This window comes from Cavia porcellus, unplaced genomic scaffold, assembly GCF_034190915.1.
Source record: "Cavia porcellus strain 051 isolate PalLab524CR breed Dunkin Hartley unplaced genomic scaffold, mCavPor4.1 scaffold_12, whole genome shotgun sequence".
NCBI classification, from domain to species: Eukaryota; Metazoa; Chordata; class Mammalia; order Rodentia; family Caviidae; genus Cavia; species Cavia porcellus.
This window is the reverse complement of record NW_026947495.1, coordinates 26,025,495-26,049,756: the sequence shown is the minus strand read 5'-3', so window position 1 is coordinate 26,049,756 and position 24,262 is coordinate 26,025,495. Positions and strand designations below refer to the sequence as shown.

The following is a 24,262-nucleotide window of genomic DNA, read 5'->3' as shown; positions in this document are numbered from 1 at the left end:
AAACAAACTAAAGAAAAAAGACTGTTTGAATGAATAATATATATGCATCTGAGCAATTCACATCACACCTAAATATCTCGGGTTTTGAGGTTTTTTTAAAATCATAGTGTGATTTGATTTCAACCTTGACAAAGATTTTGGGAAACACTATTTTTTTTTTTTTTTTTTTTTTTTTTTTTTTTTTGGTCTTTTTCGTTTTTATCGGTACCAGGGATCGAACTCACGACTGCCTGCTTGCAAGGCAGGCGCTTATGCCGCTGAGCTAAATCCCCAGCCTGGGAAACACTATATTATTGTGTACATCAGAGATATAACTTAAAATTCTTGTAAAATATTAGCATCCATGTTCCATATTCTTTTTTGTATGCTTTGAAATTTACAGTCAGGGGATTGGTATTTTTTATTGAGTGAACTATTTTTCCTCAAGAAATAAATGATTTTTATATGTATCATCTGACTTATTACCTTGAAATGAGTTATATAATACATAGTCACCACAATATTACAAATTGAAAATTGTTACAAATTTTAAAATCAACTATTGAAAGTTCAATTGAAAGGCAAATTATTCTGAATCTTAACCTAACCATCACTAGAAATTTTTCCTCATTTGTGGGTTTGGTCAATTATTTCTTTTTTTTAATATCGATATATATGTATGTGTAATTTGTTCTCTCCTCTTCTTTTTCACCCTCTCACCAACGCCAACATTAGAGAACACCAGTAAACTGTATGTATAGAATAAGGTCTTAGCTGCTCTCTACATTTTGTCTAATAACACCAGTTTAAGATCCAGAAATTTGCTATTCCTATAAGAAACTCTTGCATATTTTTAAAAGAAATTTTCTCTATGTATTCTTTAGAGTTCCCTACCCCCAAATAATATTTGCAAAAAAGGATATATATTCAAAATTACACATCAACTCAATTCTCATTTATATTTAACCTCTTTTTGTATTGTCTCTTGTTTTATTGCTGTTTGGTGTTTCGAAGCACCAAACTTTTTTCATAAGAATTTGTAGTTAGCCACTTTCTTAAACTCTTTAGTTAATACTTAACTGTTTCTGTTAATCATTTTTCTCTTGATTCTTTTAGGTATCTGACCTCATTTGCAATAAATACATTTTTAATTTGGTCTCATAATTATATCTTTTATTTTTTCTCAGTTTCTAATAGGAATAGAATTATTTTTTCTTTATTTAATTTTATTGGGTATTTACTCAACATCTGAAGATAATTATATATTTTCTCTGATCTATAATATTACAAGTTGCAGTAACAGATTTTTGCTATGTTGAACAATCTGCTCTTAGATTTGAATTTCTCTTGGTTCTGATATGTTCTTTGGTGTTCTACTAATTCTGTATGACAATAGTTTACTGAAAATGTTTACATGAATAGTCACATATAAGATCGATCTTTATCTTTGTGGTATCTTATAGTATCAGTGTTGAGTTTTTAAATTAAAAAATAATTTGGAAATAGTTTTTCTTTGGCAGTGCTGGAGTAGATTATTCAATAGTTCATTTCTTGTCTACTCTTTTTGCAATGTAGAACAGCCTTCTGTTGTTTTTTTGTTTTATTTTTACCGGGGATCAAACTCAGGACCTCATACTTGGCAGGCAGATGCTTATGCCACTGAGCTAAATCCCCAGCCCTGAAACAGCTTTCTTAATCCTTCCTTTAACCGCAACTGATGATAGGTTGTAGACCTTTTTCTTCCCAGCTATTTATTTGAAGGTTATTGTGCAGTTACAGAGAAGTTGCAAGAACATGCAAAATAAAGTCCTTATACCCTTACTCAGATTCACATATTGATAATTTTTATCACATTTGTAAAATTTTGTCTTAAAATTTTAGTATCTGTTTTATAGCTGCTAGGGGGAAATTTTAGCTGTTTTCAGAAATGGCTATTCTTAAAGCACTTTTATTCACATGCAGCCTTTCTGGTTTTTCAGTCTTCTTCCTGCTTCATTTTTTGGTGTCCTCTCCTTGAGCTTCTTTAAGCCTTGCTTGGGAGTACAGGCCTACTTACATTATGCTTTTCAATCTTCTGTTCCTAGAAAGAGTTGTTGTCCTCCTTCTGCTGCTGTTCCTCTTCTATAAAGCTTCACTTAAATCCAATGCATCCCCTTCAAGAGAAAGCCTATTTCTGCCCTCAGGGATGAGCCTGGATACATCCAGGCGGGTGTGCACTCCGCTATAACACTGCAGCCAACAAGGAATCATAAACGTCTATCTATAAAGACTTAGAAATATAGTTTTGAAGGGAGAATAAAAACATTTTATTTGCAGGAAAGGAGGGTATAGAAAACTACCCTGTGAGAGAATTGGGTGTCCCAACTACCAGAAAATCCCAAGGACCCTTGTCTTTAGCCCTTTTATTAGTATGGCAGAATCCCCAGCCCCCTGAGTTTGTAATAACCTGATTGGCTATTTTAGGCCCTGGCTTCCTCCACTGTAAATTTCTAGGTGAGCTTTATTTGCTTTTCTTTGTCCTGTCAGGCTGTATCTCTGCAATTTATGGGTTTGTTAAAAGGATTTTGCATAAAGGAAACATAGGGAAAGAATGTTACGTGCATATACATATGAGTGTGTGTCCAGGTGTGAATATATATTTTATATACTATGAAAAGTGAGTTTTCTGTTCTGTAGCTCCTCTACTTTTTGTCTCTTTTGTACCTTATTGCATGGTGATGAAGGGCACTAACTTGAGCAGAGGGGGTCTGGCAAAGTCTTATGGCTCTCTTACTTGTATTCTTAGGTGCTTCCTCTCGCAAGGGTCTAACTTTTTCTAGACAGGATTTGACAGAAAGCTTACTGAGGCCTGCATCTATTTCCTTACCTGTCTCTCTGTCCTCTTTTCCTATACAACTGCCAACAAAGTATAACAGTAACTTTACATAAAGTGTGGCGTCTTCAGTCTTGAGTAGAAAAGAGATCAGGCCTATGACCTGTTTCCTGCCCCAAATCTCCTATGATACAGGAACACATGAATGAAACATGCACACACACTGTTCTGAGAACAATCATTTCTACATAACATACCATCTAAAACTCTCTATAGGAATTGGTTGGATTGGTACATGCCTATACAGGAAACATGCACACACACACACACAGATTTATAAGAACAATCATTTCTATATATTCTATCTAAAACTCCCTATAAAAATTGGTTGGTTTGGTGCATTCATGTACTTCTAACATTCTGGGAAGCTAAGCCATGAGATTTGCAAGTTTGGACCCACAAGCCTGGGCAGTTTAGTGACTTAGCAAGACCTTGTCTCAAAATGAATTTTTTTTTTCTGTCTTTTTGAGACAGGGTCTCGCTATGCAGTTCAGACTGGCCTTGAGCTCAATTTGTAGCCCAGGCTGGTCTCGAACTTGCAACGATCCTCCTGCCTCAGCCTCCCAAGTGCTGGGATTACAGGCATGAGCCACCACACCTGGCTGGTTCAAAATGAAATATTAAAAGAACAAGATAAAACATACAACAATGACAAAAAAAAATCAGTATATAACTCAATTCAAAGGTCCCAGTGCTGTTTAAATCCCTGGTTTGAGGAAACGGGCAAAGAGATGGGTAAGAGGATAACTTCCCTATAGGAAAGAAAACAAAAGCAAGGAAATACTTCTGTTAAAATATACATCTCACCTTTTTTTTTTTTTTTTTTTTTTTTTGGTATGCAAGATCAAACTCATGACCTTGTGCTTACCAGGCAAGTGCTTGCACCATTAAGCTAAATCTTTGGCCCTCATTCATTTTTATTTTATTTTTGTGTTTTTGAGATGGGATCTCACTATGCAGTTCAAACTGGCCTTGAGCCCACTTTGTAGCCCATTTGGAATTTGCAACAATCCCTCTGCCTCAGCCTCCCAAATCCTAGGATTACAAGAATATGCCACTACCCCGAGCCCTAAAATCCAAATTCTTTTTTTTTTTTGTACCACACATTGAACTCAAGACCTTGTGCTTGCCAGGCAGTATGACACTGAGCTAAATCCCCAGCCCTTATACTTTACTCTTAACTGTAACAAATAATAGCATAGAGAATTTCACTTTGACACATCCCCTAATTTAGATCTCTAAGATTTAAATTTTGCATACCTAAAGTAATCTTCGAAAGGAACCACTTCTAAAACAAATGGGCCACCTATTTTGAAGACACCTCCCTCGGACCTTAAAAACATACACGCTGCTTTTAGGTCTAAAGCTGAATTTCCAATTTAAAAAATTTTCAGTCATAAGGCATATTCTGTAATGCATGTGTACAAAATTGATGTATAAAAGTAATCACAAATGAAAAACTGAAACTAAAATTCTTTGTGTCAAGAACATTGTTATTTAATTTTTCTTAGTAATTTTATGGGCTAAAACATGTAGAAAATATAAACTTATTCTCCTGAGAAAAGTGGTGATTTATTACTTGAAAACATTAATAAAATGTATTTTTGAAACTAATGTATTATATTTGTTACATAAACATTTGTACAGTTATTGAGTCAAGTAATTTAGCCCAATTGTGATGAAACGCTGGAGGGTTCCACGTCAACAGATTCCACTGTAGTTAAAGCCAAGGGCTTTGAGTGTAGCTATTTTTGTATACTGAAATTACTTTTAAGTGTGTTATTGCTTTTATAATGGAATATTATGCTGTTTTAAATTTTTTATAAAATACTGAAACCAAAGTGGTTTTTGTTTTTTGGAGAGTTTTTTTGTTTTTGTTTTTGTTTTTACTTGACCTCATTTTGTAGTTTAGGCTTGTCTCGAATTTGCAACAATCTTTCTGCCTCAGCCTCCTGAGTGCCCGGATTATAGGAGTGTGCTACCATGTCCAGCTCAAGAATATGTTTTAAAAGTTTACATCTAAGAATAAATTGGGTCACACTATATATCTTCCTATTTGTAAATTTTATCTATTAATTTAGTTGTCCTAGTTATTATTTATTTTATTAGGAACATGGGTTATACTTTTACTTTCCAGTCTGAAACCTGATCTCTTTTTAGTTTATTCTATCAAACTTTATCTTGTATTTTATGATGGCCAAAAAATGAACAATCAACAACCATTACCTTAAGAATTTAGTAATTAAATTCCTTATTTTGTTTTGCTGAGTATTTTTTCAGTTTCCAGGAGGCACCAGTTGTATTTTAACTGTATGTTCTCTGAACTAAGTTGATGCTAAATAAAAAGTTTTGTGCTATTAAAAAGAAAGATAACTCAAAACAGGAGAATACTGTGTTTTTAGATGATTTCTCTAATAGCAAAGAATATTAAGATAAATAAATATGCAAATTAAAGTTTACTCTTTTTAGCATTGCCAAGTTGATGAGATTCTGACATTTTTTTTTCATTCTAGCTAATAAGTCCCAAGGAAATCCTTTCATAACGTTTACAATGTCAGTTTATTAATATATTCGAATATGGCTTTCCCAATATCATGGTCACCCTAAAGAGTGAAGTGGATCCTTCTACCCATAACGAGGCTCCAAAGTGAAGACTCCTGATGTCACCCAGAAAATGAGGGAATGTGGAAAGATTTATTATTTTTATAATATGGTTTTCTGGGATGAATAGAGCAGGCTCTCAAACTATATGAATAGGAGGAAAGACTGGTTTAGTTTGTCACTGAATTTTCAGAGTAGAGCTAGAATGGGGGTTCTCACCCTGTGAACCAGGGCTTTTGGGTTTTGCTTTTTTAGGGCAGTGCCAAAGGAAGTTGTACTCATACTTTGGCTACTTGCCCAGAGTTGGGGAGGAAGAATGAGTCTTGAAAGCATTTGAACATCAAAACCAGAGTCAGACTTTTGTTTGCTAAATCTACCAATTCTTTCTTTTTTTTCAATTCTTTCTTGCCATCAGCAAGGTAGTTGAGAGAGGCTACTTACATCTTTTTCTATTAAAAACTGCTTTGTTTTGCTCCCAAACTATGTATTCTGCCACTTAGACATGAAGCTAAAAATCTCAGAGAAGAGGAATCCATGAAGGATCAGATATTAATGCATTGAGAAACTTTGAAAGAACTATGATTATTTTATTCAAGAAAAGGAAAAAGTAGACAAAAAAGAAAAAATGAAAAATTTTAATAGAGAGTCTATTAAAAAAGAGCTTAAATATTTAAAAACAGATTCTAATGAACATTTTATGTCTCCTTTCCATCACTATAAGAGGGGCACACTTCTCGTTGTTCCCTACAGCCTTTTTGCCTTCTGTTTCTCTGCATCCAGGCCCAACAAACTTCCTGCCATTTTGCCTTTACCACAGCCTGGTGGTTTCTGCTGGTCCCTGCTCCTCACACCATTTATTACAGGAAGCAATTTTTATCTTAAACTGGATCTCATTTCAATATCAAAATGGCTAGACTTAACTTTTGCTCTATATTTGTGTTTTCTGGCTCAAAACTTCTGAATGGTAATATCACTGTTATCACCGTCCTTTTGGACTAAAAGCTTTTGTGTTATTTCCCTTATAAAAACTACAAACGAATTTTCTACACCTGGGTCTTACTTATTTCAAAGGATATAAAGTCTCATCTTTATTCAGTTATTCTTCATCCGGTCAGGCATTTCCATAATTGTAAACACTATGTGCCAGGCCAAAAACATAGTCTCTTCCCAAATTCCATTTACCATGTTTCTCTTTGGTAGTCTTTTATATAGGGGAAAAAAATTCTTAAGCAAATTGCATAGTTTTCTCATTAACCTTTGACATTGGATGATATAAATGTTATTTTATTTGAATTACTCTGATTTTTTAAAATTATCTTTACTACCAGTGGTTAAAAGAAAAATACATGAACAAAATAAGGTTTTCATAAGAGACTTACTGAAAATCCAAGACCATCTTTTTCATTTTTTTTTGAAACAGGGTCTCACTATGCAGTTCAGGCTGGCTTTGACCTCACTTTGTAATCTATGCTGGCCTCAAACTCAGAAAGATCCTCCTGTTTCAGCCCCCCAAGTGCTGAGATTGCAGGTGTATGCCTTCGTGCCCAGCTTTGTTTTTCTTAAATATCACTCTGCATTTAAAACTCAATTACAGCTAGTGTGCACACATGTAATCCCAGCACTGCAGAGGCTGAGGTAGCAAGATCTCTTGAGTTCAAAGGCATCCTGTGCTACATAGTGAGTCTGAGCTCAGCCTGAGCTATACAGCACAGCTCTGTCTCAGAAAAATAACAAAACCAAAAAAACATAATTAGAACTCATTATTTTTAGTTTTTGTATCTTTTTTCTTTGAATAGTCTGCTAGACACAGCCTATATCCTAGTCTTTTCCATTGTTAACTACAGTATTTATGTATTTTTAAAATGTAAGGATTATTGAGGTATAATTTACTCTTTTAGGTAACTCATTCATTTGTAACATAAATTAGATGAGCTCTGACAAGTGCTTATGGGTAATTGCTGCCACTAAAATCAAGATGTAGACCAGCTCTACTGAAAAATGTCCCTTATAAATGCACCTTTATACCACGTCTAGCCCCTGGCAACAATTGATCTGCTGTCTAACCCTGCTGTTTTTTAATTTTCCAAAATGATGTATAAATACAATTGTATTTAATGGAGCAATATTTGCTCCTATGTGGGAAGAACCTTTGGCTTCCTGTATGCCGAGCATATGCTTTACCACTGAGCTACAATCCCTTTCCAGTTTGTGTCTTTTAAATTGAAATATTCCATTATATGAACATACCAGAGTTTGCTTATTCATGCAACAGTTGATGCACTTGGAGTTACCTATATTTTCTGATTATTATTGACAATTCATTATAAACTTTTATTTGGGAACTACCTTTTAAATGAGGACTGGTTTAACACTGGGCAGTATAATAGTTTCAAAACTGTCGGGAAGCCTACATAACTACCATAGATTATCCTACTAATTTTATATCAGTTATCTGTAATTGAAATTATTTAACCTCTCTGCCTACTACTTTTTTTTTTTTTTTGTAAAATATGCATGATTCGGGGCTTATTTTAGCTGTATAAGTTGTGTGTGTGTGTGTGAGTGAGTGTGTAAGTATGTGTGTGTGTGTTGTTTGTTTTTGGTTTTATTTTTGTTTTTGAGACAAGATCTTGCTGTGCGGTTCAGAATGGCTTTGACCTCACTGTGTAGCCCAGATGGATCTTGAACTCATGGCAATCCTCCTGTCTCGGCCACCTAAGTGCTGGATTACAGGCCTGTGCCAGCATATCCATCTGTTCTAGCTTTGAAATAAAATGATTTTGTACTGCATAGGTAAGACATTTACTATTGTGTTGCCTAACAAGGGAAATCAGAAATGGTCATATGTTTATTTAGAAAAAGAGTTTTATGAAATTGGTATCACTAAATTTAGGGGTTGTTTTATCTGATTCCAATCCCAAATGGTGTTGCCTAATTTTTATTTTATTCCTTTCTTTTTATTTTTTTTTGAGACAGGGTCTCACTTTGCAGTTCAGACTGACTTTAAGCTCACTTTGTAACGTGGGATGGTGTCAAACTTGCAACGATCCTCCTGCCTCATCCTCCCTCATTAGGATTTACCTAATGGTTTTTTTTTTGAATTTTTAAAAATCTTATTATCTTGCACTTTTTATTAACTATGCAATCCAACTGATTTTACATTGGAAACTTATTTTGGTAATATTCTTGATAAATGTTTGATGTTTTCCTTCAAAATATTTAGGCTGTATTTTTATTATATTGTTTTTCTTTAATTTAGATGGGTCTAGGAAAGACAATCCAGGCAATTGCAATTGCTTATTTCTATAAAGAAGAGTGGCCTCTTTTAATAGTGGTCCCTTCATCGCTGAGGTACCCTTGGACAGAAGAAATAGAGAAATGGATCCCAGAGCTAGGGCCTGAAGATATCAATGTTATTCAGAACAAAACTGATGTTGGGTAAGAACTTTTCAAAACTTAAAGAAAAAAAAGAAGCTTTGTTTGTGTGTATGTAGTATTTATTCACATTAAATATTACCTATAGAATTAAATATTACCTATAGATTATCATTTGGAAATGAGAATAATGTAGAGAAATTTATTTTACATTTTAAAATATGAATTATTAAAAGACAAAAAAAACCAAAATATGAATTATTGCTCTGAAATCCAATAATGTATTTATCTCCAAGTTCATATGTGTGTATGTATATGTATATATATATATGTATATATATATATATATATATATATTTTTTTTTTTTTTTTTTTTTTAAGACAGGGTCTTGCTTTATAGTTTGGGCTAGCCTTGAACTCACATGTAGCTCAGGCTGGCAGTCATCATGTCTCAGCCTCCCAAATGCTAGGGTTACAAGCATGTGCCCTTACATCTGGCCCTTGTGGTTTTAATATTAAATGTGAAATATGTATTTTTTAAGAGAGAAGTAAGCTTTTTATTTTTATTTTTTCAAATCCATTTTATTCAAAGATAAAGCAAAAAAAGAAGAAAAAAACTACAACAAAATTTCAAAGCACATCAGTCAAGGGACAACAGTGGTACATATATTGCACATTATCATCCCCAAATCATTTTCCCAGAGTATAAGACATCTGCATCCAGTTGTCCAAACAACACCAGCAAAATCTTTCTCTTCAGCGAATTTAGAGAAATCAGTGATAGAATAAGTGAACCAACTTGAAAACTGATTTGATTATATTGAATATCTAAGTGATACAAATGATCATATTTCCAAAGGTTCAAAGCTGTAATTTTCTCAGACTTTATTTTTTATTTTATTTTATTTTTATTTATTTTTTTTTTTTTTGTCTTTTTCTTTTTTATCGGTACCGGCATCAAACTCACGACTGCCTGCTTGCAAGGCAGGTGTTTATGCCACTGAGCTAAATCCCCAGCCCCTTTTCTCAGACTTTAAAGCAGTACATCTGCCTCAATAAAACATTTGTTAATTCTTAGAATATTTTAGTTGTGGGGCTGGGAATTTAACTCAGCGGCATAAGCGCCTGCCTGGAAGCAGGCAGTTGTGAGTTCGATTCCTGGTACCGATAAAAACGAAAAAAGACAAAAAAAAAAAAAAGAATATTTTAGTTGTAATATTACTGTATTGGACTACATTCGTTAAGACTGTTAATATAAAGAATATTTGCAGAAATAACTTAGGCCTTCATGAATTTGGAATGAGGAAACAGATGAAATATCTTAAGTAGAGGGCATTTTCTCTTTCAAACTTGGAACCCTAATTCACAAGCCTATACTTCCATAGGCCCATGAAAATTTGAACACTATTTGTATGGGTAATATAAAATGTAGGCAAACATTATAAGTAGATTTCTCTCCTATAATGAAAGTGCTTAAAGTTAAAAAAAAATTAGTAAATACTGAATTTATCAAGGTATCCATAACTGTTTTCTGTCATCTACATTGTACTTAAATACCTACATTTAAATTTTATTAAACTTTGTCTCCTCTCATTTTATATAACATTTAGCTTATGAGGGCTTTTTGTTTGTTTTTGCACCGTTGGAGATTCAACCTAGGGCCTTTGCATTAAGCAATATCCCTTCTTCATTTTTCATTTTTCATTTTCTAATTTTCATTTTGGGACTGTCTCACTAAGTTGTTATATTGCTGAGATGGGCTCAAATTTTTGATCCTCCTCCCTCAGCCTCCCAAGTGCTCAGATTACAGGTATGCACTTCCATACCCAGTTTAGATCATCTAGTTTCTATTTTTATTTTAGAAATATGCTCTTTGCAATTAAATAGTGACTAATACTTTTTATTGAATAAGATTTTGGGTTTGTAAGATAGAATTACATCCCCAGAGTGTGTTTTCTGTAAGATGTTAACTATGGACAGAAAAATTACTCAGTGTCTTCTAGATCTTTAAAGAGGCAGCTTTAGGCATAAACCAACACAATCAGCAGGTGTTTACTATAGATATATATTCTTCTTTGTGGTATATAATTCCAGCAATGCTTAGATTGTTCATTAGTTAAGACGTGGCAGGATAGAGGCTGCTATGACCTTCTAAGCCTTCTGTATATTGCTCACAGTTTACCTAAGTTAGTAATACTAACTCCATACTTTTCTTTTGGGGTATTTTGGTATTTTAACATTTTGAAAAAATCATCTCTGTATAGATTTATCCAGGTCTTAAAATGCAGTTGCCATTTTGATAACAAATGCATTTGCTACAGTGATATTGGCTACTTTGGACCTCTGGCCTTTTTTGTAAAGATTAGAGAATGGCAGAAGACTAACTTTGTCCTGTATTTTTTCACTGGTGATAGAAAAAAATGCAAATTGATATACTTTATGTTCACAAAATTATTTGTCAAATTATCTCATTATATAAATATTTACTGGGAGCATAGAACTATCCATAAAAAGTTGAAAATACACATTTCCTTTGCTCACCAATCTCATAATACAGTAAAGGAGATACATAAGTGTAAAATATATTGCAAATATGTATTTCAACATAGTGTCATGTCATACAAAAAGACATAAAGATACGGATACAGAGATAATGGAGACTAAAAGACTAGGGATCATGTTTCAGTAGTTCTCTATGTCAGATCCTTCTCCTGTTTTATCCAGGCTTCATCAGCCCACGGCCAATGGCCTTTTTTATTTTATCACAGTGACTGGGGAACTGTTGACCTTTAATGGAGAGGACCAAATGTAGTAATTTTTTTCTCATTACTGAGACAAAACACCCGACACCCAAAGTTAAAAGTAGAAAGGTTTATTTAGCTCACAATTTTTAAAAATTTCAGTCCGTAATCTGCTGGACACGTGGCACTGTGACACATGGCAGAAGGACCACAGTTTATAGTGGTAGAAGACAGAAAAAAAGAGAGAGAGTCAGAGAGACAGAAAGGGACAGGGACAGAGACAGAAGAGACAGAGACAGACAGAGCAAGCCTTTTTCTGTCCCTGGGGTCACTCGCCCCAGGATGGGTATAGCACTTACACCTTTAATCCCAGCATTAGACCATAAATCATTCACAAACTATAGATTCAGCTACCTCGAAAAGGTCCACTCTGTGTGAGTTCATGAGGCTTTGGCGGGATGCCTAGACACAAACCACAACACCAGGAAAATGAACAGTTTGGTAGTGCAGTGGATAGCCTTATTATATTAAGTATTGTCCTGATCAAAGTACCAGTAACTCCCATGAGGAAGTGTTTTCCTAGTTACCAGAAGGATTTCATTGATGAGTCAACTAATATTTGAATATCCAGCCTATATATGGTTCTGGATGCACAGAAACAAATAGTGTTCAGAAGTAATGTTCTTGTCCTAGAAAAATGTGGCTGATACATTGTAAAAATCTTTTAGAGAAAACTTGAACAAAATTTGGTTAAGACTGCCAAAAGTTTTAATTTTGGATCCTGGTAAATTAGATTTGAAGACTTTAAAATCTTGAAATTGAGTTTCAGCAATAGTTCAATCTACTTCTATAACACCCCTTTTCTTCTTCTGTTTTATCCCTCCAAAATGTTGTGTTATTTATGATAAATTAATTATTAAGACACTTTTAAAGAACATGCATTTTCTTTTCTAGGAAAATACCTAACAGCAAAGTAACAGTTCTGGGCTATGGTCTTTTAACCACGGGTGCAGAAACTTTGATAGATGCTGTGAACAACCAGAACTTCAGAGTAGTTATAGTGGATGAATCACACTACATGAAGTCTAGAACTGCAACTCGCAGCAATATTTTATTGCCAATAGTACAGAAAGCCAGACGAGCTGTTCTTCTTACAGGAACTCCAGCTTTGGGAAGACCTGAAGAGGTATGAAAATCTTTATACTAAGTGGGCTTGAAAGAAAGAAAGAAAGAAAGAACATCTGCTATGATTCAATACATCTTATTTTAATGCCTGTTTTTAAGCTGTTTGCATGTAAACCTTTGCCATGCTTGTAGGTGTGTATAGAAATAGTTTTTACTTTTCTTATAACTTTTCCATATTTAGTACAGATTTGTGATATTTTTCACACATATTCTTGGGTTCTTTTATGGTCTTAATCTTCATTTATCATATTTACTAACACTATAAACTATCTAGGATTAAGATTGAGTCTACTTTATGTTTTTGATGCTGTATTGCAGTTTCACTTCAAGAACCACAATGGAAATGTAGAGAGAAACTCTTCCTTGTATATACTGCAGATAAGGTATCTAGTTAGACTGGGGAATAAAGTATTTGTTTAATATCAGTATAGCTTTTGCCACTGTAAATGTAGTGTATGGTAGTATGAAATAGTTGCTGGATTGGGAAGAAGAAATGATTAATGAAATTTTTTGGAATGTGTAAGGGTCAATATTCCCTATGGAAACCCTATCTGCTAATGAACACCTGAGTTGTAGAAAACACATGGCATATTGTCTTGTTGGGTTGTGTATAGAGAATTGAAGGAAATAGTACAAGTAGCTTTATTTATACTTATCTAGACTTGAAAGCAACCAAAATGTCCCTAGTAGGTGAATGACAAATTAATGGACACATTTATTGTAATACAACCAAACAGTGGAATATTATTAAGTACTAAAAAGAAATGAGCTATGAAACTAGGAAAGTCATAGAACAACTGTAATAGATGTTATTTTTTAAAATTTTTAGTATATTCGTACATGTTTGCCATCTATAAAATTTATATTCATTTTACGGAGTAGGTACCTATTATGATTCTTTTTTATTCCCCTTCTCCCTACCTACTTATCTTTCTCTGTTTCTAAATCCTCTTTCCCCATTTTCATTATTACGGGGTTTTTTTGTTTTTTGTTTTTAGTTTATGACATACAATGTTTACATTCATTGTATTTGGTATATATATATGACATGTCTTAAATCTTTTTACTTCCTTTTCTCCTGGCCTTTCTCCTCACCCTCAGCCTCTTGTACCCTTTACCATTTGCAAGAGATCTGTATGTCACATAGAAAGCATTCAACATATAGTATTCATTATGATTAAATAAAACAAGTGATAGCTCCTATCATTGAATCTTTATTAGTATTATCTGGCTATGCTTTCATATTCCCTCACTAGAAATCTTTTGAGATACTCATAATAATATGTAGATAGTAGCAAAATGCTTAATTTTACCTTTTATACTTTTTACTTTTGGATACCTACCATTAGTGAGAGAATAGACCCTGAGTAATGTGCGTATGTTCCCAACTTATAATAAGTGAGTGAAAGTGATAATATATTGATTATAACTTTAAAAAATAATTAAATATGTTATAAAGAGTATGTATGCATCTGTTCAGAATGAGGATAAAGCAATTGCACATGCATTTATTTTCTGGCATGAGAAATAGAATGCTGATAATACGACAGTGCTGTTGTGCCCTAGTGCAATCACATCAGTACTTTCGCCTGTCCCCCGAGGTAGCATTATCAAAACAAGGGTAAATCCCTGTTTGTGTGAACTTAGGAATGTGTAACTTATATTTGGGACTCTTAAGAAAAAGAATATTAAATTACAAATTCTAAGTTAAGGAATCTTAAACTTAGGAAATATAAGTTCTCTAATTTTATATGTGTATTTTTGTATTTATTTTTTAGACACGGTCTTGCTATGTAGTTCAGGATGTGCTTGAACTCACTAGCCCAGGCTGGCCGTGAACTTGCTGTGACCATCCTTTTCCTTCAGCCTCCCAAGTGATAGGATTACAGCCATGTGCCACCACTCTCACCCTTGAATTTATTTTTGAAGATTGTTTTGAATAATCTGGGTCCCTTGAATTTCCATATGACTTTTTTTGTTATCAGCACATCAATTTTTGCTGATAATCCGGCTTCAAATTTTTTATTGGTATTGTGTTGAATGTGTAAATTGCTTTGGAGAATATTGCCAACTTAACAATATCTGGTCTTTAAATCCATGAGTATGTGATGTTTTTCCCTTCATTTTTAGGTGTTCTTTAGTATTCTTCCAACACTACTTTGTATTTTCACTGTATTTTGTCCTTCTGTTAAATTTATTCAGTATTTTATTTTTTGATGATGCTATAAATGAAATTGCTTTCTCCATTTTGTTGAGTCTTCATTGCCAAGTTGATATACAGTTGATTTTTGTGTGATTTTTCATGTATCTAGCAAAATTAATAAATTCATATATTAATACTGCTTTTGGAAAGTCTTTAGAATTTTCTATGGAATTTTCTGCAGATAGTGATAATTTTACTTTTTCCTTCTCAGTCTTGATGATTTTTAGCTCATGCTGTTACCTATTGCACTGGCTGGAGCTTCCAGTATAGCATTGAATGAAAGTGGCAAGTAGGGGCTGGGTATTTAGCTCAGCGGCATAAGCGCCTGCCTTGCAAGCAGGCAGTCGTGAGTTCGATCCCTGGTACCGATAAAAACGAAAAAAGACCAAAAAAAAAAAAAAAAATAAGAAAGTGGCAAGAATCAGAATCCTTGGTTTAGTCCTGATTTTATTTAGTTATTTATTTAATCTTTTTGAGATGGGTCTTGCTATGCAGTTCGGGTTGGTCTTGAACTCACTATATATCTCAGACTGGTTTCGAACTTGCAATGATCCTCCTGCCTCAGCCTCCTGAGTGCTGTAATTACAGGCAAGCACTACCATGTCCAGTTTAGTCTTGATTTTAAGAGGAAATCATTTAGCCTTTGACTTTGAAGTATTATGTTACTTTGTGGATTTTATCCTTGATTTTCTTCATCAGGTTAAAAAATTCATTATTACTTCTCATTTATTGAGTGTTTAATTATGAAGATTCTGAATTTTGCCCACTGTATTTTCTATATCTGTTGAGACTATCATGTAATTTTTGTTCTTTATTAATGTGATACATAGCATTAATTTATTTTCAGATGTTGAAACAATCTTACGTTCCTGAAATAACTGTCAGTTGATTGTGGCATACAATGTTTTTTATATATTTCTGAAATTGGTTTGCTAATATTATGTTGATGTTTTGTTTCCATATATAAGGGATAATGGTTCTTAGGTTTTTCTTTGTTTTTTTCTTGTGATATATTTTCTGGCTTTGGTATAAAGGTGATACTGGCCTCATAGGATGAGTTGGGATATGTTTCCTCCTCTCATTTTTATAAGTGTGTAAAATATTACTATTAGTATTTTTCAAATATTTGATATAAAAGTGATAAAGCCACATGGACTTGAGCTTTTCTTTATGGCTAATTTTTGTATTATTAATTCAGTCTCTTTACTGATTGTATCTCTTCAAATTTTTTTCCTCAGTCAGTTTTAGTATATGCCATATTTCTAGAAATTTGGCCTTTTTCATCTAAGTTATCTACTTTATTGACAAATAGTTGTTCATAATATTCTCTTATTATTCCTTGTATTTCTGTAGAGTGGTAGTAGTATCTCCTCTTTAGTTTGTAATTTTACTAATTTGAATCTTTTCTCTTTGTTTCTCTTGGTAGGTCTTGCTAAAGTTTTGTTAATGTTACTGACCTTTGCACAAAACAACTTGTTTTGACTGATTTATTTCTACTGTTTTGATTTTATTTTGTTTTGTGTTTCCTAGATACAAAGTTAGACTTTCGGTTTAAGATTTTTGTTCTTTTTTCAACAAAAGCTTATGTAGCTGTAAATTTCTTTCTAATCCTTGCTTTTGCTATAACTCATTTGTTGTTTCCTTAAAATCAATTGTCTCAAGGTATTTGCTAATTTCTAATGCCCTCATTTTTCTTTTGTTATACTGGTTATTTAGGAGTATTCCATGTCAAGACCATACTGGTAATAAATCAGACTCACATGTGTCAACATTGTATTGTCTCCCTAGTGTAAGAAACATAAAGAGTAAATACAAGCCAAAATGCACAATAGGTATTGTGAAATGGGAAGAAACTGTTCAAAAGGAAAGAGAAAGTGGGATGTGGGAAAGGAAGAAAGAAGGAAATGAAAAGCATATATATATATATATATATATATATATATATATATATGTATATATATATATATGTATATATATAAAATAGTTAAAATACTGCTAATTTCTCTTAATTCATTGATAAGGTTTGTGCTATTGTTTGGACAACTAAATACCTATATCCTGTACTCTGAGTAATTTTAAAGATAACAGTATTCAATGTATTGATCATTGCTATTCTATTGTTTTGAAATTTTCTCTTTAGAAAAATAAAATAAATGCTAAACATAAAGTTATTGTTTGACCCAACATTTACATTCCTGCATACTATATATCAAGAAGACTAGAGACATGTTTACAAATGTTACATTCAAATATTTATAGTATCATTATTCAAAACATGGAAATCATTGGATAATATCATTATCCAAAACATGGAAATAAAAGATCATGTCCATCAATTGATGGACATAAATTGATCAATGAATAAAGTGTGGTGTATGCTTATTATATATAATATATGACTTGGCTATGTTACAATATGGATGAACCTTGAAAACATTATGCTAAATAAAAGAAGCTAACACATATAGCAGATTGAATAATGATGTTCAAGTAAAATACCAAGAATAGGGGCTGGGGATATAGCCCAGCAGCGCAAGTGCTTGCCTGGCAAGTATGACGTCCTGAGTTCAATACCTGGTATCAAAAAAACAAAAAACAAAAACAAAAACAAAAAAAACCCCCCAAGAATAGGCAAATTCATGAAAACAGAAAGTACATTAGAAGGAAGGGTGATTACTGTGATTACTAATGGGTATAGAGTCTTTCTTTGGGATTAAAAATATTAAAAAAGTAGATTGTGGTGATGTATGTACAACTTTATGAATACACTAGAAGCTACTGAAGAGTATAAACTTTCTGGTTTGTGAATTATATCAATGAAGTTGTTACTTTTAAAAAGCCTAAAGCTAGACATGGTGGCGCACACCTATAATCCCAGCACTTGGTAATTGAGGATTACTGCGAGTTGAAACCTGGGCTACTAGTAAGTTCAAGACAGCCTAAACTACATAGTGAAACCCTGTCTCAAAAAATCCAAAATTTAAAAAAAAATCCTATTAAAGTAACAGTGAGACATTACTATATTTAGTCTATAGGATTGTAAAAATGACAAAAAAGCTTCACAGATACTATTTATGGATGTGTAGATTGGGATTGTCATTTTATTGGCCAATATGGTAACATTTATTAAGGCATGTTTTCCATTTGTAAAAATATATCCTGCAAAACCTAGTAAAAATGCAAGTAGGTGGATAGATAGATAATTGAGATCACAGAGAATAATGTGAAGTTACTAAATTTTAATTGCATAAATCTAGAAACAGCCTAGATGGCAAATGTCAAGTTTCTGTTTTAATATTTTACAGTACATATAAATAATAGTGGGTGTCTAACAGTACTTTATTATGATAATATTTGATTATAGAATTTTTTTTAAACAGTAAAAATATATATGTACTTTCAATGTGTCTGTTACTTATTTTGGGAACCATTTTAATTGTTATCTTTAAATTAGTTATTCAGAGTATATCGGCATTTAATTGTCCAAACAGTATTAGCATAAACTTTTCTTTCAATGAAGAAATTAGTAGTATAAGTGAAATTAGTAGTATAACTATGTTAACTATCTTTTGTACATATGTATATATTTTTTTCCTTTCTTCCTTTCTCCATTCCTCCATCCAAGTTTCTCTTTGGTTTTAAAGTTTTTTTCCCATTTTACAATATTTATTATACATTTTGGATTTTATTTACTCTTTCAGCTTCTCACACTAGGGAGACAACATGATGTTTGCACATGTGCATCTGGTTTATTTCACTTAGGGGTATGTCTTTCACACTTTTTACTGTTTTATTAACTTGTTTTATCCTCCTGACAATTTACTTGGAAATATTACATTTTGAGTATACTTGTATTGTTACAGTTATTCATGCAGATCGAAGCTCTCTTTCCACAAAAATTTGGAACATGGACTGACTATTCGAAAAGATACTGTAATGCACATGTCAGGTAGGACAAACCATTTTTCTGGAGTTTTTATTTTCATGCATTTTCTGTGAACATTGAGCTTTATTAGTCATTCTTTGTTCTAGTGTTTTTTCAAACTTGTGGCAGCTGTGGGTTAATTTCTTCAAGTAAAAGCTTGTATATGAATATTGTGGGGAAACCTAACAGGTTTATCCCTGAGTCAGTCCCTGACCCATTAGTGGGGACCTGATAGGGTATCTCTGATGGTTCCTCAAGATTTCAGCCCCAGGGTTTTTGTTTGTTTGTTTTTTGTAACCGGGATTGAACTCACAACCTGGTGCTTACCAGGCAGGCGCTTACGCTGCTGAGCTACATCTCCAGCCCAAAAGCTGGTATACATAACCTGCATGTCAAGTAAGTAAAACAAATACCTAATGGCAGTTTTTTCTATCCTTTGTTTTTTACCTTCTATCTCTTTTATCTTTGAAATGTTTAATTTTTATTCCCTAAATTTATGTGCACATTATACAGAAATTTAAAAAATACATGTTCCTTTCATCGTTTTCTCCCAACCAAACATTTCTGTTATAGGATAACCAATGTTGGCAGTTTCTTTATTGTATATCCTTTTGAAGATACCTATGCCTGAATATGCATATAAAGTATTTAATTTTATTTCTGTATACACAGAATAATGTATGCATTTATTTAGCAGTTTAGTTTCTTCATCACATATATTGGAGATCCCTATAAGTTGCTAAAACAGTACTGACATTCATTGTAAATGAAATATGTACCCAGTGTTAGGACTTTATTTATGCAGTACATCTTTAATGTATAAGTAATGCAACAATGATTTGCATGCATGTGGAGAGGGAAAGTATATGTATGTTTTTTGTAACTTACTTACTTTATTTACTTATTTTATAGTATATTATAGTGGTTTATAACCATGGAAATTTGAGCCAGGTGTGGTGGCACGTTTGTAATCCCAGTATTTGAGAGACTGAGGCAGGAGGACCACTGCAAGTTTAAGGCCACCCTGGGCTACATAGTGAATTCAGTGCCAGTCTGAACTACATGGCAAGATCCTGTCTCAAAAAACCAAAACAAACAAAAAAGCAAAAAAGGCAATAGAAGTCTAGTTATATCATCTCTTTTTTTTTTGTTTTTACATTTACTGCTTGCCAAATGTTTTATGTGAGGAAGGTAAGTTTATCTCCCCATATTCAGCTTCTTCAGCTCTGAAAGCAAGTAGTGATTGTGCCTGCCTTATAGAGTTATCATCAAACTTATGTTAGTTTGTATTGATAAAGGTCTTGAATAGTGACTTTCATATTGAGTACTCAGTAACTGTTCATTATTTTAATATTTCTTGGCATATACATGGTCACAAACTTATAAAAATGACATTGCTGATTCAAAGGGCATATACACTTTAGATTTTTCTCAGTCATGCACCTCTGAAATTACATTTGCACCGTGTGTCATGTTGTCTCTTTTCCCATGATTTGAGACTGTTGAAAAATATAAATTATTTTATTCTTGCTAATCTGATTTGAGTATAGTTTTAGTATGCATTTGTCTCATTATATTCTAAAGGCTGATTGAGCATTTTCTTATGTATATACAAGTTATTTGTACTTTTTCCTTTTGATTGTTCATTTTTTTTGTCTTTTTTTTCTATTAATTGTATTAGCTTTCTTATTATTGATACATTGGAAATCTTTACAAATCTAGAAATCTTGTATATGATATGTGTCTCTGCTTTTTTCCCCCCTAATGTATATCTTTTTGGGTTTTGTTTTAGAATATTTTATGGCCAAGTGTGGTGGTGCACACCTGTAATCCCAGCACTCAGAATATGGAGGCTGGAAGATCACTGAGTTCCAGGCCATTTTGGGGTACATAGTGAGTCCAGGCCAGCCTAAACTACATAGCAAGACCCTCTCTCAAAAATATATATATAAATAAAATAAAATACATTGCATGAGTGCTTATTAACTTTACAAAATATTGAGTTTCAGTAGATATTTTGATCATATGTGTGGGTACATTGTCCTCTTTTATGCCCCTCTTCCCCTTCCTTTTTATTCCATTCCTCTTTTATACTAGCAATCTCTCTTCTACTTTCATGTCATTTTTCAGTTCTACATATTAGAAAACACTTAAGAAAATAGTCTTTCTAAGTTTGGCTTATTTTGCTTAACTTGATAGTTAAGGTGAATAATCACATTTTCTTTATCCATTCATCTGTGGATGGGTACCTGGGCTGTTTCCCTGTCTTGGCTATTATAAACTGTGCCACAGTAAACCTAGGTATGCAGGTATTCTGTAGTATGCTGTCCTGATGTATTTCAGGTGCATCTGGAGGAGCTGGGTAATTCTGTTTCTAGGTTTTAAACAAACTCCATACTGACTTTCATAGTGATTGTACAAATTTACATCCCTATCACTAGCAGAGTAGAAGGGTTCCTTTTTCTGTAAGTCCTAGCTTGGGTTTGTTTTGTTTTGTTTTTGTATTCTTAATGATAGCCATTCTGACTGGAGCGAGATGGGATATCAGTGTAGTTTTGATTTACATTTCGCTTATAGCTAAAGTTGTTGAGCCTTTTTCATTCACTTATTTGTATTGCACTTCATTATTGAATGGGTATTTGACTTTTTTGTTTTTTTTTTTAGTCTCTTTTATCTTTTTGAGACAGGGTCTCTGCAGTGCCATTCTGGCTGGCCTTAAACTCATGTTGTACCCCAGGCTCTCTTGAACTTGCAAGGATCCTCTTGTCTCAGCCTCCCGAGTGCTGGGATTATAGGCATGCATCATATCTGGTTTCTTTTTGTTGTTAAATTTTATGAGTTCTTTACTCTAAAGACTAATCCTCTGTTAGAGATATAGCTGGCAAAGATTTTTCTCTCATTCTGTAGAGTGTTTCTTTACTCTGTTGATTATTTCCATTATTTGTGTAGTCTCATTTGTTGATTCTTACTATTTTCTTGTGATGTTGGAGTCCTATTTAGGAAATCTTTGTGTGTGACTACAGCTTCAAGTGTTTTTCCTATATTTTTTTCTAGTAGTTTCAAAGTGTTAGATCTTATATCTAGATCTTTGATGTGTTTTTCAGTTGATTTTGTACAGGGTGAGGAGAATCTATTTTAAATTTTTTATAAGTAGTTATAGTTTTCCCACCACCATCTGTTAAAGAGACTGTCTTTTCTCCAATGAATGTTTGTACTTTGTCAAGAATCAGATAGCTGTAGAAGGTGAATTTATTTGTGTGTTCTCTATTCTACTTCATCTATGCATCTGTTTTTTGTGCCAGGATCATATTGTTTTTGTTACCATGGCTTTGTAGTATAATTTGCAGTCAAATATTGTGTTACCTCCAGCATTGCTCTTTTTGCTCTTAGAATTTCTTTCGCCATTTTGAATTTTGTGTTTCCATATGAATTTTAGGATTGTCATTTCCATGTCACTGAAGATATCATTGGAATTTTGATGGAGATTGCATTGAATTTGTAGATTTCTTTTGGTATCTGACCATTTTAATGGTATTAATTCTGCTAATCCATAAACATACAAGATCTTTTTATTTTCTAGGGTCCTTGATATCTCTAGAAATCTTTTGCTACTTTTTAGTTAGGTAACTTCTTCAGTATTTTGTTTTAATTTTTTGAACCTATTGTGAGTAAAATTATTTTCCTGATTTCTTTCTTAGCTAGTTCATTATTGGTATATAGAAAAGTTACTGAATTTTTTAAAATGATGATTCTATATCCAATGTAGTTTTGATTTTTTTCTTTTGTTTTACTATAATTCTTTAAGTACCTCCATATGATCATGGGTGTTCTGTTAATGGGTTCCAAATACAGACATAGAATCTTTTCATATTGTTTATATGAAGTATATCTAACATCAGTATCAAAATCAGATAAAATAGTTTTTTCCACCCCCATAAAGTAGTTTTTAAAAAGGGATTTTCTACTTAGAACTATCCAGAAATCTTTCAAATTAGCAGATTAATAAAATTTAGAAATTCATTAAGATGCCTAATATACTGAATATATTCAAGTGGATAGTATGCCAGGAATGCAAGGATAGTTTCTTTCTTTCTTTTTGAGACAGGGATTTACTGTGCCCTTAAGGATGGCCATGAACTCCTGAGCTCCAGTGATCATCCTGCCTCAGCATCACTTTTCACCAAAATTTTTAAAACCTATGTCTTTCATCTGTCTCTGTATACTGTTGTATATGTCATGTGTATTTTATAGATATGTGTTATACAAAAACATATATGGGTTGTGGTAGTTTCTTTCTGGCACATTTGTTTTCAAATGAGTCTGACTCTACCACATACATTGTAAGGAGCTAGCAAAAGCTTAAAGACTGAAATATCTCTCTTGAGCTTTTTTATATGAGATATTGGCTCTCACAATCGAAAAAAACATACATGGATATGTATAGAGATATGCATAATTAAAATTTAATGGTTATTAAGTAATAAATTATTGACAACCACCAAGTTAGTGGAATACTGGTAATGTTTATCATGATAGGCCTTGCAGTGGGGACAGTGTGCCATCTTTGAGAAGAATGATGCAACTCTACTTGTATTGATAAAGAGTTTCTGAGGTACATTATTGAAAGAAAAGAAAATTGTAGAAAACTCTATTTTCTTTTGTATGTTATTAAAGTTTAAACATACACACACACACACACACACACACACACACACATACACTTTATCTGAATATCCCAGAATTGTCAACATGGTAAATTTTGATAGCTTCTGATTCAGCTGACAGCCTCTGAAGTTACTGTTAGAAGTCATAGGCAGTGATCTTCCTGCATCAGCCTCCTGAGTGCTGCTGGGATTTCAGGTGTGAGCCACCATGCCTGGCATCAATGCTTATTGAATAATTGAATACTAGATCTATTTTTGTCTTATATTTTACTTCTTGACATGGGTAATGTGACTCATCTGCTAAATTCACAGATGATACCAAGCTAATGGGGTTGCTCAGACATTACTTTACACTGCTCTTGCAAATTGACTTACTGTTAAAAAAATAAGCTATACAGTCATTTCTTTTTTTAAATTTTATTTAAAGAAAGACTAAACAAAACAGAAAATGGGTAGAAATAATACATACTTTCAAAGAAAAAATAAACAGTAAGAAATCACTAGTTGATGATTATATATTGTCCTCATACAAATAGTTGTTAAGATACAAAAGTGAAATATACGAAGTGGGGATTCAGACAGCAAGACTGCAAATGGTTCTGTTCAGCTATCCAACAAAAACTTAGTAATATGGTTATCAATTCTATACACTTAAATATACATGCAGCTATCCATATCTTCATTTATGTTGAGATTAAACAAACCATAGCAGGCTAA

The 24,262-nt window shown here is 33.0% G+C and overlaps 1 protein-coding gene and 1 non-coding gene across 11 annotated transcripts in view; both read left to right on the top strand.

Moving 5' to 3' along the window:
- The window catches only part of Zranb3 (zinc finger RANBP2-type containing 3), a 237,497-nt gene that overhangs the window by 105,567 nt on the left and 107,668 nt on the right, over nucleotides 1–24,262 (top strand). For 8 of the 10 annotated variants that reach the window (XM_063258994.1, XM_063258989.1, XM_063258990.1 and 5 more), the window contains 3 exons: nucleotides 8,712–8,890; nucleotides 12,523–12,754; nucleotides 18,820–18,905. The exons of 1 other annotated variant lie outside the window; for it this stretch is intronic. In XM_063258994.1, the coding sequence (XP_063115064.1) occupies nucleotides 8,712–8,890; nucleotides 12,523–12,754; nucleotides 18,820–18,905 (497 nt within the window). The remainder of the gene's footprint in view (nucleotides 1–8,711; nucleotides 8,891–12,522; nucleotides 12,755–18,819; nucleotides 18,906–24,262) is intronic. One more of the 10 variants, XM_063258998.1, reaches the window with a different exon arrangement.
- LOC134478382 (small nucleolar RNA SNORA12) lies at nucleotides 23,159–23,298 on the top strand. Its single transcript, XR_010051006.1, has one exon. It is a non-coding gene; the product is annotated as a small nucleolar RNA SNORA12 (small nucleolar RNA).